At 42.9% G+C, this 15,581-nt stretch overlaps 1 protein-coding gene across 3 annotated transcripts in view; it reads left to right on the forward strand.

Annotated features, from left to right (window-relative positions):
- The window catches only part of VRK2 (VRK serine/threonine kinase 2), a 38,599-nt gene extending 23,112 nt beyond the window's left edge, over positions 1-15,487 (forward strand). Inside the window, exons 9-15 of one of the 3 annotated variants that reach the window (XM_030268738.4) lie at positions 6,201-6,321; positions 8,117-8,175; positions 9,325-9,509; positions 12,479-12,652; positions 12,946-13,152; positions 13,836-13,930; positions 14,968-15,106. In XM_030268738.4, the coding sequence (XP_030124598.4) occupies positions 6,201-6,321; positions 8,117-8,175; positions 9,325-9,509; positions 12,479-12,652; positions 12,946-13,152; positions 13,836-13,910 (821 nt within the window). In that variant the 3' untranslated portion in view covers positions 13,911-13,930; positions 14,968-15,106. Of the gene's footprint in view, positions 1-6,200; positions 6,322-8,116; positions 8,176-9,324; positions 9,510-12,478; positions 12,653-12,945; positions 13,153-13,835; positions 13,931-14,967 lie in introns of all 3 variants that reach the window. The other 2 variants (XM_030268739.4, XM_002196878.6) reach the window with 2 other exon arrangements.
- Positions 15,488-15,581: the final 94 nt, after the last annotated feature.

A 15,581-nucleotide genomic window follows, 5' to 3' on the forward strand; every position in this document is an offset into this window, starting at 1 on the left:
TGAAGCTTTAACAAAATAAAGAATTTGTAGCTTTCAAAAGTGCCTCTTGACAGTGCTTGGAGCCAATATCCTCCTTGCACAGAGCCAGTCAAATGCATTCCCTCCCCAGTAATTTAAGTCAATGCCAGATCTTCCATGGTTGAATGGAGAGTTTAACCCAGCTGTGTACTGGGTTATTCCCCAGGATCTCTGTGGAGCTCACCAGGTGTAGAGTTGTGCAGTCCACTGAGATCCAGAAAGGTTTCTAGCAGTGGCCACTGCAGGGAAACACTTTGGGGTGGTGGGATTTGTCTGTGTTCTGACAGCCTTTGGTAAGGCCAATGGGATGGATGTGCTGTTCCCATGGCAGCTGCATCCTTGAGTTGTGTTTGGAGTTCTCCTGGAACCAAGTAGGGCCCAGCCTGGCCTCTGCCACAGGATCCAACCTACACCATCGTCATTCCTGGATTCGTGGCAGGATCCCATCCCAACCAGGGTGTGGGTATTTGAAATTGAGATCCTTTTTAGTCTGGTTCTTGAGGCACAACTGCATCGTTAGTTTTAGTGTTGCATTGGAGTGTACTGACTGTATTCATTTTTAAAGACCAGCCTGTATAAACAGTATTGCATTTTGGTTTGTGGATTGATAATTAAGGAGAATTATATCTGTACTCAGTGTACATTTAAAAAGTTGTTACATAGTTAGTGTTAAAAAGTAATATTTGAATCAATGCCTCCTATGGATTTTTGTAGATTTTCTCCTCACTGAGGCATGCAGTCAATACCTAATTTCTCTGGAGATTTACTGCACTTAACATATTGAGGTTCTTTTAAATACTCCAGTCCTGTGCATTGAGTGTGTAAGCCCAGTTTTAATTTGCTATCATTGATGAACATAAGAGTATGAAGTATCTATGCTGAATTCCCTCCAGCATATATTTATGTTTGCCATCGATTCCAAGCTGAGTCCTCTCCCTTCTCCCAGCATTTCACAGGAACTCTGAGCGGTGTTGCCATCTCTTGCATCAGTAGAGACTCCACTGAAGTCTGTGCAGGACTGATCTCTACATCTGCAGTAGTAAAAGCTGCTTCCCACGGGAGTGGGGCCTTTGGACAGGCTTCTCTGTGCCCCTCACGTGGGATTATGGGCTCCTTGAGCTCCATCAGAGCCCTGGGACGCTGGCTTTGTCCAGGGCAGTGCCAGCCTTGGTCTGATGGCAGGGAGAGGCCTGCAGTCCTTGTGCTGGTTTTCCCCACTGCTCAGGCAGAGCTGCTCTGTGGTATTAAAAACATAGCTCAGCGCTGGGCCATTTTTCCCGTTCTGCTGACTAAAATATGTGCAGGGTTCATTTTGTGAGGAAGGATGTGCAGGAATATAAACACCTATGCCTGGAAACACATTCTTTGGGAGCCTGCTTCCAGAGAACAGAGCTCTGAGTGGCTCTGGATCAAGAGGTTGATTTGGCATCTGTCCATGCATAGTTAGGATTCAGAGAGAGTATGCAGGATTTTTTTCCTTTTTTTTTTTTTTTTGTTGGGCAAATGAATTATTGATCTGCTGCAGTTTGATATGTGTTTCCCAAAGACTGTGTACAGGACAAACTGTAAATCCTAAATAATAAAAGGAAAATATAACCAGTCTGACGAAAAATGGGTGGAACTTTGCAGTGGGAAATAAATAAAAAGATGGCTTAGTTCCTGAGAGTTGGATTAGAAATGTGTGCCCAGCAGAGGAGGGAGCAGGAGGTGATTTTAAGTGAAAGAAGAGTCACTAGCAAGGAAAAGATTGGATAGGCTTCTATAGTCACCTCTGGAAGCTGCCAGGAATTTCAGAAGCAGCAAAAATAAGAAGAGAAGCATTTACAACTCTGTCACACCTGAGGACTGTGCCTGGGAAAGGATTGTTTAATTTTGGCTGTTGTTCTCTACACCAGGAATTCAGAAAGGTAGTGAATCTCAGCTGCTTGCCCACCCCTACTTGTCAGGCCCTTACCTCTGTGATTCTTTTTTTCTGCCACACAGATGTGAAAGAAGAGTTAAACTTCCTATCCCACTCTCCTGACACATGTTGTCCTTACTGCAAGCTTGGAACTTTTGCTTCTGACCAGGTACCCGTATCTCCTGCCAGCTCCATTTTATCTCCCACCCAGATCTCGTGGTGATGTTCTCTTGCACCTTCCAACCTTCCCACTACATGAACTTCTCCCCATAAAAGCAGAACCCCAACCCTCTTTCTTTCAGCACATCCCATTCCAGCAGTCCTGATGATTCCCTCCTGGCAGCTGTGCTGTGTGTTCCATGCCTGTTCATCCCATCAAGTGTGTATCTGTAGGATCCCAGTTTGGGGAAGAGAGCATGGCTGGCACAGGAAGTGTCCCTGTCTGCCATGTTCCAACCTGGGTTCTCTGGAAGAGCTCTACTCCAGCTGTGATTGTGCCATGGATTTTTCTTTCCAGCAGTCCGTGGTTGTGGTTATTGTCAGGGAGTACTTGAGCAATGTGCCAAGCAGGGCTGGGCATGAGGAGAGCAGTGGTGCTTCCCAGCTGGCTTTTGCCCTGTCTGAGGATGGATAACTCTGTGGAATGGGCTCCAAGCACTAAAATATATCATTAATTTAATTTATTTCTCTAACCTTTTCTGTGGAGCCACCCACTATTCCACTGGTCATCATCCTATTTCAGGGAGCTCCTCTGACTGACCAGGACCTGGGGGAAGGAATATTTCATTATCTGCTTTTTGGGGGTTTGTCTTTTCATTTCTCCTACACCTAGTAGAGGCACTGATTTTTGTCAAGTCTTGTATTTGTCTGGTTTTCAATCATCTCAGCCTTAAGATATATCACTTTGTGATGATACATTTTTATCATAATTGTATTTCACCATGATCATGTTAACCCTCCTTTCTTTTATGGGCTTTTGCATTGCTGGCTGTGGTGTGAGTTCTTTGCTTGTGAGTTACCATAAATTTGTGTCCTGTAATGCCAATGAGAATTGAAAGTGCCACTGTACATCCATGTAATATGAGCAACCAAAATGATCCTGTTTATGAAAAGCTTCTAATCCAAAAATCACTAACAGTGCTAATTGAAGATAAGAGAATATTTCATATGTCACTTATTAGATCTTTACAAAAGACTGGAGAAAGTCAGCTAAACAGAGGCCACGGAGAAACCTCCCATTTTTACTTCTGTTTCAGAGGAGTTCCTGGGAGCAGTGGAGTTTTGAGAACATATTGTGGCTGTTGTCATATCCCTGATCTATTTGGATATAATAATCTGAATATAAATTAGAGTGGAGATAGCTGCCAAATTCAGTGTACAGAGATGCATCATCTATTTTCTTCTAAGATGAATTGCTTCAGTTATTTTGAGTTATTGGAACCCTGTGCCTGTGTGTTGAGTATGTTTGTGGTATATTTAAAACTCTGATTTCATAGATGTGGTTGTGAGTTCATCAACTTCAGTGGGGTTGTTCCTGATTTATCTTGGCAAGACTGAGAACAGAATCAGGCCTTAAAATTTACAAATTAAAAAATTAAACTTTAAAGACATTATGAAATAAAATACCACCAATATGTTCCCCTTAAATACTACTTCATATGAGACTAAAATAATAAAATAATAGTAAAAAAAAAATCCTGTGAGTATAAAAGCAGAAATCAAACATCTTTTAAAAAATTAAAAAAAAAAGGCAAGTTTTTTAGCAGAGAAGTAAGAATTTGATTTAAATAAGTACTGGTTGGAGTGTACACTCTTGTAACTGTGGCAAGTTATCAAGCAGAATTGTTTTATTTTCACCTGGCTGTCATATTTAAAGTGAAGGCAGATTGATTTCTCTCCATTGATGTTTATCAAGAATTCCTGTAATCTTCAATTGTGTGAGCAGATTTATTTTTGCAAGTAAACATATCATTGAAATTTATCTATTAGTGCTTGTTTTGACATGAAAATCTAATCATTCCATTGTCCATAGATAATACTAACTCATTAAAGATTAATCAATTACTTTTTAACAAGAATCTAAATGATTTAAAAGGTTGAGGGATTTAGCTTATGTGCAGCAGAGGGAAATAAGCAAGTACAACCAAAGAATCAAATGCTGACATTTTCCAGTAGTTCTACAAAAATCCCATGTAAGTGTCTGTATTTAGCAGCACTTGTGGTGGCCTGGGAGAGGAAGGCATAGGGGAGTTACGGTCACCTGTGGAACATTTCCTGCTGCTGCTGGTCAGAGGTGCTTTAGCTCCACAGACCTTTGTTGTCCCTGTGCCTGCTGTGGCTTTGGGCAGGTGTCAGCCAAGGCTTTTGCTTTGTCATGACTTTGTCCCAGGAACTGCAGGTCAGAGGGAATATCATTAGTCATGGCCAAACTATGAAGAAACTTCAGTCTCTGAGACTGTTTTGTCAGAAAATGACTTTTCTTGGGGTAACTTCTGAAATCTGATTGGTTTGCCGTTATTTATCAATGAATCCCAATGAACACATCAGTGAATCTCCCCTGTGGAAAAAAGCTGTCCTTTGGAATTCTGACTATTTTCCTCAAAAGGCCACTTTCTGTAGCCCCCCTCACACAAACAGGTGCCAGAAAGGCATTGTGAAAATTACAGGATCTGCAGTCAAAAATGCTGATTTATATGGATTGAATCTGGAATTGCCATAATGGAAAAAAGAGTTGTGAACACGTGTGTATGGATGGAATTGTTCCACAGTTACTGGGAGATTTATGGCCAGAGAAATCACTACAGAGCAGCAAGTGGTAGAGATTGTGTTTTTATTTTAATATGGAAGCCAAGTCTTGCATTAGGATGTTGCTGAATCCAGGACAGGAAATATACAGCGCCCAAGGGACAGCGCAGCAGTGTTGGATCCAGGGGCCTTTAATAATCCCAAGCCTAAGAGCAGTTAAGATAGGGAATGTATAAAAACTAATCTGCTGCTTTTACAGTAATGTGTGTACAGGAATGAGGGACAGTTATGATGTGTTGGCACCGTGGCTTTTAGCAGATGACTTCTTAAATTAAAAGATAAGTTCACCGAGTGACTTTCTGGAATTTATTTAATGAAAGCCCATAAAATATGATATCTGTTTACAGCTGGATTAACAGCACACCGCTCAGCTACTGGTCTTTACACTGGATAAAAAGTGCCAAACAAGTCTGAACTCTTCTTTCCTTCTTGGAAAGCACAAATTCATTTTGGAAAAGCATAAATTTTACTTCTACATCTGTCTGTCTTTAATCACAACAAGCAGTTTCTGGTTTTGTAGATTCCATGTGGTTTTGACGTGCAAATTGTGGGCTGCAAGTCAAAGAAATCCTGCAGCGCTCCTGCTTGTTCAGTTTTAGCAAGTTGGGTTTCCTCTGGGTAGCAGCAAGCACTAGTAATTCTGTTGAGATTGCACTTTTCCCCTCCCTCTTTCTCTAGGAAAAGCCATTCTATAGATTTAACTTCAGTTTTTTGGTGTAGGTGATGCTCAGGGATGGGGTTAATTTTTGATTTAATTTTGTCTCCTGTATTTATGTCTGCCTGGGGTGTGCAGAGAGTAAGTTGTTCCTGAAATAACTTCCTTTTTGGAAGCAGCAGTGGGAAGTTCACCCAGGACTTTGCTAAATAACGAGTGCATTTTGGGTTGTGCAGAGCTCCGCAGGCACTGCTGGAGCCGGGAGCAGGCTCTGGCGAGTCAGTGCACGCTAGATGGCACTTTTGTCCCAGCATCCGAGTTCAAACGGCTCCACGGGAGAACAGGAAAGGCCATCAGTGTTTAGTCTGCTCTCACAGAGTCCCTGCATGACCAATGTGGACCCCATGGACTTCCTGGAACATGTGTTAGCAATTTAGCAGCAGACATTTATTTCTTTGTTTTACTGCTTGGCTCTTTGAGAAAGTGTTGGTACTCAGTTATGGGCTGTCTGGATCATGTCAGAGGCCATGGGGATCAAGTCCATGTGACAGGCCAGACTGAGGAAGGATGGAGCTGGAGGAGGTGAGGAAGCTGACCCTCACTTGAGCAGGAACAAGTCACTGCCTGTCTGTGGCCTGTGGCCAAATGCCGGGGCGGTTCAGGTCTAATACAGCTGAACAAACAAAACACTTTGCCCATTTGGCTTCTCCATATTTCATCAGCACCAGTTCAATCAAAGTCTTTTCTATTTCCTAAGAAGAGGTTCCTATTCTTAATTGTATTTTTTTTCCTCTTTCCCCCTCCCCCTTTCCCACATTTTAGCCCCATCCAGACGAGGTGACCTTGAAATCCTTGGCTACTGCATGCTGCACTGGTTGTGTGGGAAGCTGCCCTGGGAGCAGAACCTCAAGGACCCTGTAGCTGTCCAGAGTGCGAAAACAAAGTAAGGATAAACCCCCCCCCACACATGGGCACACCAGCCTGGAGCCCTGCAGCATCCTCACTGCTTCCCAGCTCTGGGAAACACAGCTTTCCATGCTGTAGAACAGCACCTTAGGAGAAAGCTAAAACAATTTTCCTTAATTAAGAGAGAGGTTGGAAGCAGTTAAAATGGGAACTTTATGTGCATGTCTACACTCCTTTGCATGTTTATGTCTGTGCTGCTGTGAGGAGAGGATGGATTCCAGTGCACAGTACACAGGCATTTTGTCTGCTGTGTATTTTTCCAATACTCTTTTTTTTTCCAAGGAATCATTTGTAAATTAGCATGGGCCTTAGTGCACATACAGAAGGTTGTTGTGTGGTTCCATTCAACTTCTCGGGCGCTTTGTAGAGACCGTAGTACAAAGATCTCTTGGAGGCTTTTCCACATGTGCACTCAATTTATTTAACTTTCTATATGATACTGTTTTTCAGATGCTTTTCTGTAAGCTTTTAATGTTACATAAGCCTACTGCCATTACAAACAATTAAATACCAAAACACTAAGGAGCTTGGTGAAAATCTTTATTTTTCCCCAGCATGACTTGGATCTCACGGGAGCAGCAGCGCATCAGTGTTTTCTTCCTCTGCCCTCCCAGGTGGGACTGGAGGGAGTTAACTGCATGTGGTACCGTAGCTGGCTCCACAGTAGAGGAATTACCCAGAACTGTAACATCACAATAGCAGGAGGCAGCAAACTTTTAAGTAGGGCAGGTCACACCAAAGGTACCCGCTGGGGCTGGCCGATCCCCAAAATCGACGCAGGGCAGCGGCTCCCGGCACAGGGAAGGGCGGCTGCAGGCTGTGCATGGGCCGAGCGCAGCGGGGGATGTTAACACCCTCTGCTGTGTTTAATATTTCTCCTTTAGAATTTCTGATCATTACACAGCCCCCCTGCAAGGTAACACTTATACAATTCAATGGGAAATCAATTTAATCAATCAAGCTGCCCCTCTGATTCTTCTCTTTTCGTTAACCCTTGGATGTCTCACGTTTCCAGGATGCTGGGCAAAAGGAGGCTTCAAGGAAACGCACGGAAAATGACATAGATTCCACTTATCTAATGAATTGCATTCCTGGAATTAGGTATCTTGCCCAGGTTATCCCTCTTACCTGTCTTAATTTTCAGGTTCCTTTGGGTGCTGGACTGCCCAAGATGAGGGCTGGTGGTATTTCTGTTTTTAGGAATTAATGCCAAGCTTCTCTGCTGTTCCTGTTTCTGGATGGACAGGAATTACACCTGTGGCCCTATTGTTTATGAAGTGCATGGGACTTCAGGTGATGTGACCTCCCTGTCCCCTTGTGGCCCTGCCATACCTGGGTTTAATTTTGGCAGCCACGTGCTCCATGGCAGAGGGGACCTGATGCTAAATGGTAGGAAGGCAGAGCAGAGTTGCTGCTAACAGTTGTTTGCTATTTCCAAATTAGAAATGGGAATTGTCAGTCTGAAATCAGAACAAGTCATTTGGCTCAAAGGGCTTTTATTTTTCCTTCTAGAAAGCTTAAAATATGTGCAAAGAAAAACTTAAAGTGCCATTTTAGGTGTCAGCCTGGTCTTGGTGAAGCCAGCTGTGTACAAAGAGTTAAAAATGGAGCTGGTGAGGGGAGATCTGGGTTCAAAAGCAGTCCTGTGAATCATTAGCTATCCTGGAGGTCCACTCCCTTTGGAGCTGAGACTTGCTGTCTTCCTAAATTCCAAATGAGGAATCACCTGCTCCAAAAGCACATTAAACTGTTGCACTCTGGTGTTGTTTCAGACTTATGGATGAGCTCCCAGATTCAGTGCTGAGGTGGGATTCTCCTGGAAGCAGCTGCAGTAAGTATACTTGCACCTGTACCCTATGGCTCTTCAGCTTCTTCCTAAACACAGTTCAATGTCTGACTCTGGGGGGGAGCAGAAGAGAAGGAAAGTAACACAAATTGAACAAGGTCTTTGAAAAAAAAGAATCTTGTTCAGTCTGTGCTGTACCCCATGGAGTGACATAAGGGATCATGGCCATATGTAATCCAAGGTGTTGGGAAGCAGTGACTGTCTTGGAAACAGTAGTAGCTCTTAGCATGGAAATAGTAAGCAACTGTCTACCAAAGGTTTATTGCTCAGTGCTCAGTTTGAAAAAGCAAATGGATGCACAGTTTGTCTTGTTTCTTCCTTCCCTGAAATACAAAAGTAATCCAAGGAAAACACCAAAGGTCAGTATCTATTATTGATTTATTCCCTTATTTTCCTAGCACTTTTGTATTGGAATTACTGGAATGCAGTGTGTATTAGGTGAAATTTATTAATGATGTGTATACTGGATATGATGCTGGGATTTGACCACATGCTAATATCTGGTGTAGCACTCCAGTTTTAGGATACACTTGGGTCTTCAACTGAAAGAAAAGTTTGAACCCACCATATGTTTTTCCTACTAGCATTATTTCTGCCCATTCAATGGTTTCCCTGTTTTTTGAACCACTTGATAGAAGAATGTTGCTGCTGTTGGACTGTTTTGGGATGCAATCAGAAAAACAACAGTAGTATCTGAAGTAAAAAAAAAAAAAAATAAAAATTGTATTTTTCCAAAGCATTCCCAGTATAATATCCATGCAGATTAAAATAATAGTGTTCAGAGTAATTAGTATTTAAAGGGATATTGTGATCTATCAAAGACTCTCCTCTTTTACACAGAACTATCAATATCTGTTGATAAAATGTTTTAATTGTTATCCTTGGATAGCTGTCAGTGCTGTGGGAATTAGTGCATGAACATAACGAGATGGAGCACTTCAAGTCTGGCTTGTTTATCCAAGTCTGCCTTTTGCTTTTCTCCTCCCAAAAAGACAAGACATTGTCAGTTCTGTGTTTTGAGTGTGCTTTCAGCTGAAATTGTGTTGTCTCATTTGGCATCCATGTTGGAATGAGATCCTTTCTGAACTTCTGGGGTTGCACTCAGTGAAATTCTCACTCGAATCTGCTCTACAGGTGAAATAGCCAAGTTTCTGGCCTCTGTTTCTGGCTTAGCTTATGCTGAGAAGCCCAAGTATCAAGTGCTGAAAAAAATCCTGCTGGATGGCCTGGAGTCAAGCGGGATGTGCTACGACGGCCCTCTGGAATTCTCCGCGGCAGCAGCGAGTGCACGGAATCACTTTCCTGCTAAGGCATCCAGAGTGAGTGAGACAGCTCTGGGAGCATTTCTGACAGCTCCTGCCTCTTGCTTTCCCTCTTGGAGAAGAGGAAGTAGTTAAAGCTCTCAAAATGAGACTGACACAGCAGTTCTTCTGCCTTAAATACACCATGTTGTTAATTCCTGTTTCCCCTGGCTTTGCTAAAAAAGTGGAATATCAGCCCTCAAGGAGGAAGAACTGCCATGAGTCCTTTTGACCCACAGGCTCTCACTTCAAAGCAGTAGATCTGTGGAGGATGATTTACTTTCAGGATAATGGGGAAATCAAGGACTTTGTTCACTAACATCTTGAAGACAGGCCTGAATGCCAGATTTTTCCTTCATCCCAGATTAAAAGCAAAGTTACCTTTATTACTGACAGCATTTAATTAATTTTCTTGCTTTCAGACTGTTCTTTGTCATTTGCCTTTATCCTCCTGCAGCCCCAGTGTGGAGATGTTCCTGTGGCTTTAGCTGTGCTGTTGGTATGCACTGGCACAGGATTTTCCAAGTAACACAGCTCTCCTGTGCTATTTTCCTGCAGTGCTCTAAGTTAATAAAGCCCAGCTTCCTTAAGCAGAGAGGGAGGTAATTAGCAGTTTTGCTGGGAAATGTCAGTCCCGTTGTTCCTGTGGAAGTGCCCGTATGCAGCAGCTCCATGCGGGGCTCTGGGGCGTGTGCAATAAGGCAGGGTCAGGGTCGTCCCATCCATTTTTAATATTCCTGGTGAACTTTGGACCATCACAAGTGTACGTGAGCCAAGAATGCAGGATGCAAACTAATGTGACTGATAGGCTGCGAGATGAATGGTGATTCAAGTATCAGTGAAGTATCAGTGCACAGATGGTTCTGATTTGCTGAGTTTTGTAGCTGCTGCAACTGAAGACATATAATATCCTTCTAGTCATAAATTAGCTCTTTGGAAGCAAAACCTTGGCACCAGAGCTTTACAACCTTCAATTAGTAGGGAAAGAAGTATTTGAATGACTGTGGTATTGACATCTGTAGGCCTGCATAGTAATCATTCTTAATAGAAGAGAATATCTGTTTGAGGGGGTTTTGCATGGCTAATTAACCACCAGTGAGAATATATAATTTTTTCATGATCTCCTGATTGTCACCTTTCTCTCATTATACAGTTAGATTTTATTGTAGCAAGTGCCTCACAAACCAATTGTCAGCACTATTTATGTTTTGTGGAAGGCAGAACAAAAGTTCATGTTTAATGAAAAGGTACTGGGTTTTGATCTTGGTAACTACAGATACTTAGTTTAGAACTTCTATTGACTTTTCTGGTTTTACCCCCCTTTTTTTTTTAATTTTAACAAAACCAAAAGCTATTTTGGTTACTGGACTTGTGTGTCTGTGCTGATGACCGCTGTGCCTTCACTCATTTGAGAAGTTCTTTTAAGTTTGCACTGTTTTGTGAGCTGACTCGGAGCATCAGGTACCTGTTAAGTGATCTCCAGCTGATCCTGCTGGATCTCTGTTTCACAGGAGTCTTTGATTTCTCAGAGTCAGATGCTAAATAGTAAATCTATTTCCTTCTTAAGCCTGGTCAAAGACTTGACAGTCTGTAGCATAAAAAATGATCCCAGCCTTGCAGGTTGCAGGAGCTGCTGCAGCATTGCATATTTGCAGGTCACACCCCCCTGGAAAGTCCCTGGCTGAGGAGTGAATGGTTATCACCATTTCTGTGCTGCAGGATTCAGTGGGATTGGGTTTGAGGGCCAGGAACAGGATCAGGGGGGAATGCCTGGGTGTTACTAAATCTTGGCACCTGTCAGCACTTTCTCAGGGAAATCTGTAATGCCGAGCGTCTCACTTCTTGGAGCAGTGAGAACACCAGGATCACCTGTGTATTACTGCAGCCTGTTCTGCTGCTGACACAAGCCAGTTTCCTCTAAGCACTCACTGCAAAACAGCTGCAGAAAGGCAATTTTAGGGTTATTCAAAGGATTTAAGGAGTGCTTAAATACAAGTAGAGAGGGCAGGTAACTGAACTGTCTTGAAATTTAATGTTATTTTCAGAAAATGCAATATTTCAGTGTCCTGGTCACTTGGTGATGCAGCCCTGACAGTGCTGGGTGACAGGCAGGCTCTTCCCAAAGCATCTCTTTGTGGCACTGCCTGGAGTGATCCTAGGCCTGGCTCTTTTTATCTTGCATTCCCTTTCCCTCTCTCCTTTTCTTTACCAAACGCTTCTCCCATTGAAGAGACAACCTTGGAACAGTGGGAGCCACTGCAAACAAGCTACAGTCTCCTCACTTGTTGCTTGTGAGCAGGATCTGACTCCAGCTGATTTGTCTGATTCCTCCTATACCACTTTGGTACACAGGCAATAAGGAGATTTGGGGTTAATTCCCTTCTGAAGAGCTGTGAACACCTGTAACAGAGGCTCCTGTAGCATCAGCTCCTTGATGATGTGAAGAGGATTGCATGGATTTTAGGATATTGCTTCCTGTATAGAATCTGAATCTAATCTTAAGGTGGCATAAGAAGAGTAGCAGTGGCTATATCCTGATTCTTGGTTCCAGTTGCACACCAAAGATAGGTGATAAAATATTATTTGCATTAATTCCCATATTTGTTTACCACATTTTTGGCTCTGGATAAATATTTTCAGCTTTTCCCTCTACAGTGAAAGTGCTGATGTTGGGGCAAAAGGAAAGTGGGGTGAAAGTGGAAAATGGAAAGCCACATCACTGCTTGCTTGATCTTGTAGAAATCAGACTAAAAAATAACTGCATTATTACCTACCTGTAATTTCATTAGGATGAAATATGGTCATTTTTAGATGTCAACCACTAATTTTCACTTCTGGAGCTTTAAGTGAAAACTTGATTTTGCTCTAAGTCCTGTTTGGAAAGTGATGCAGTTGTTTAAGATGTGTATATATGGTGAAGATCATTCTTTTTCTGTGTGAGATCTGGACTTCTTTTCACTGTACAAAATGCTTACTGTGCACCCCAGGTTCACCTCCCAAAGCCTCCACCAAAACCAGCTCAGCAGAAGGGAAAAAAGCCACAAGGTGAAGAACCTGCCTGTCAAAACAAAGTGTTTCTGGGGGTGACAGGCACAGAGCTCCTGGGAGAAGGAAAGCCAAGTACACGGAACAGGAGGCCTCCCCAGGCAGAGCTGCAGCAGGTGAGGATTTGGGCACGGCAACAGCACCCAGCTCCCCCTGTTCATTAGCTCCATGTCCATCTCGTGGGGGTGGGTGAGGAGGAACAGGGCTGGAAAAGAGCCAGGGGCTCTGTCACAGACTCCAGGAGCTGGCAGATGCTTGCTAGCTTCCAGTATTCCAAAGAGGAACCTGAGTCTCTGGTAGGCCAGGGCTTAAGTGCCAGGAGGCCAGTGCCTGACCTGCCCCAAACCTGGCACCTCCTAGTGCTGGATCAGGACCTGGGGTAACTCTAAACTTACTGAATTCCTTTTAGTACACAGAGTTACTGTCTGCACCTCAGTGGGCTCCCTTGCCCAGGCCTTCCCTAAATCCAGTGCAGCAGAAGGAAGACGTGGGGCACGAGGACCACTCCAGCTGCCTGAGCAGGCCCCACACCCGAGGAACACGCCGGCAGTTCCACATGGAAGAGAAGCCACTTAGAGTTTACACTACATGTCAGGAGCCTGAGCACCCAAAAAAGGTGAGGGGTTTGGTGTTACCTTAGAGCAGTCACAGTGCCTTGAGAATGAAAGATCAGCTTTTCTAAAAATAAGAGTTCCAAAAACCCCTTGACTGTTCAACTACATGTATGCAAACTCTATTTGCCTTGAACACTAAAGGTTTGTGGGTAATTGTCTGTATGCACTATTGGCCAGCTACACTGCAGTTTGTGCAGCTGTAGAGCAAAGCCCTGCATGTGGACACAGATTGTTATTTCCCAGCTCTTCTATCTCCCTTTGTGGACCCTATTGTTTGCTTGGTAGAAACTTTGTTCAGTAGTTTCTTTCTCTGTGTAGTGTAAAACTTCATAGCACTCATTACTTCAGTCTTTAAATTCTGAGTTTTATATCAGAGGATTTTAGCAGTTAACAAACTCACCTTGAATATTATTCTTGATTTAGTGCATAAAAGGGTTGAATGAATAGTTTCAGTCTTACTCTTCAACCATACAGGAAAAAAATGGATCAGTTTTAGTACAAATAATACAGCACTACAACCATCTCAGTGATCACCTGTGCTCCTGTTCTCTGGAGTTTTGGTGTATTTCAGTGAGTGGATTCCACCCTGGTTTTCTTTCATATCAACAAATAACTTGGTTAAACGAGCACAGAAATGCAACTTTAAAGGTGGCTTAATGATTAATCCAAAATTCTTTGCTTCAAGCAGTCTGATCATCACTGCCTGGAGACTCCGGTACAAGCTGAGAGAGGGAAGCAGCAAAAGTACAGCTGTACCTGAGAGCACCAGGCAGGACAGTGGTGAGCAGAGCCATCCTGGGGAATGTTTTGGCTGCCAGCAAGGGAGATGGAGTCTGAAAAGTCAAACACAACTTTGGAATAGGAAAATATTCCAGTGTTACTTCCTAGTCCTCAAATGTAAAGTTTTTGCAGAAAAGGGACCAATCACTGGGCTGGTGGTTAGATTATATTTGTGTTTGGCTTTAGTTTTTCTAATGGAAAAGCTGCTATTCCAATAAGATTAAACGTGCTGTTTCTATGTAGAACCATTCTGTGGTACTCACTGAATATTCTGCATAAGGGGGGACTTTAAACGGGTGTCCAGATAACATTTAAGCCATTCAAATGAGAAAGTGGAGAAGGAAAAAAGGCAGGATTCTCTTAGCTTCATTTTGCAAAATTCCTCTCATGTAATTCAGGAGCTTGGTAATGGAAAGGTCTGTAGGAAGCCAAAGCTGTACCTGGCATTAAGGGACAGTTGAAAAGAGTCAAGTCTTGGCTAAGTGAGAAGTGGGATTGTGGTGTTTGGGGATCCCTTTCAGAGGTGGAGGGTGACCAAGAACAGCATTGCTGCTGGAGATGTAGAACAGCCCTGGCACCCCTGGCCAGCCAGAACAAGCCCCACTCTACAAGGTTATGTTCCTTGTGATGGGCAGAAATTCGGCTTCACTGTGAAATGCAAAACTTACACAAATCCAACCAGCACATTCACACTTAAAATCATGTCTTGAGTTTCCAGGATAAACCTTTATTAGTAGGAACAGAGGAAAGACTGAATATATTAAACATTTTTGGAAACAAGTCAAAGATAAAGAAGAATTTCAGATGTAGACTTCAATAGTAAATATAGATATGTCTATTTAGGAGGTGTTTAACCATGCCTTATGTTACACACTAACCATACAATATCCATAAGTGCAAATTCCAGAGGAAAGACTCTGTAAGAATTGTAATGCTTTCTCTAGGATAACTTAGATACCTCAATGGCATCTCTGTTTTTTTTGATTCACATCTCACTTCATATTAGCTTTATAATCACAGCTATTTTTCCCCTGCAGGAAGAGACTGCAAGAGATCTGCTACCATTTGATTCTTACAGAACACTCTCAGAATCCCAAAAGAAACACAATCATCTTGTAACTCCAGTTCCTGCAGCAGCATCCCAGGCTGGTGCTGACACCACTCGTCCCTCTCTCTCTGTTGCATTTAACCTGGCATTTACTGATCAAACCTACCCCTACACTGCAGCTGTTCTGCTGCTTCTGCTGCTCATTGTCCTGTCCTTGTATCTGCTTTGATGTTGTTGTTCCTGTGTCTTCACTGGGAGTGCAGTGGTGCTCCCACCATGCAGCTTTTTCCTAGAGTTTCTTCATTGAAGATTTCAGTGTCAGGGGCTTGAAAAAGAAGTTTTTAAATAATCCTGTCAGTACATGCCTTGTACAGGCAAGTTCTCATCTGCACTCAATAGTTATGGATTCTCTGAGCTATTTGTGTTGGCTTCTGTTATAAATGTTGGGATTCTTTTTGTTGCTTGTTGCTGAACCTTTTGTTACGCCATTAAAAAAGTATCATTAAATATGATGGAGTGTGGTCTTTAATTACTCTGGCATTGGTGTGGGGCTGTCTTTATACTGTGTCAGAAACCTTCAGTTAAACACTGGCGCATTTGCCT

Source organism: Taeniopygia guttata, chromosome 3 (assembly GCF_048771995.1).
Source record: "Taeniopygia guttata chromosome 3, bTaeGut7.mat, whole genome shotgun sequence".
Taxonomy (NCBI): Eukaryota; Metazoa; Chordata; class Aves; order Passeriformes; family Estrildidae; genus Taeniopygia; species Taeniopygia guttata.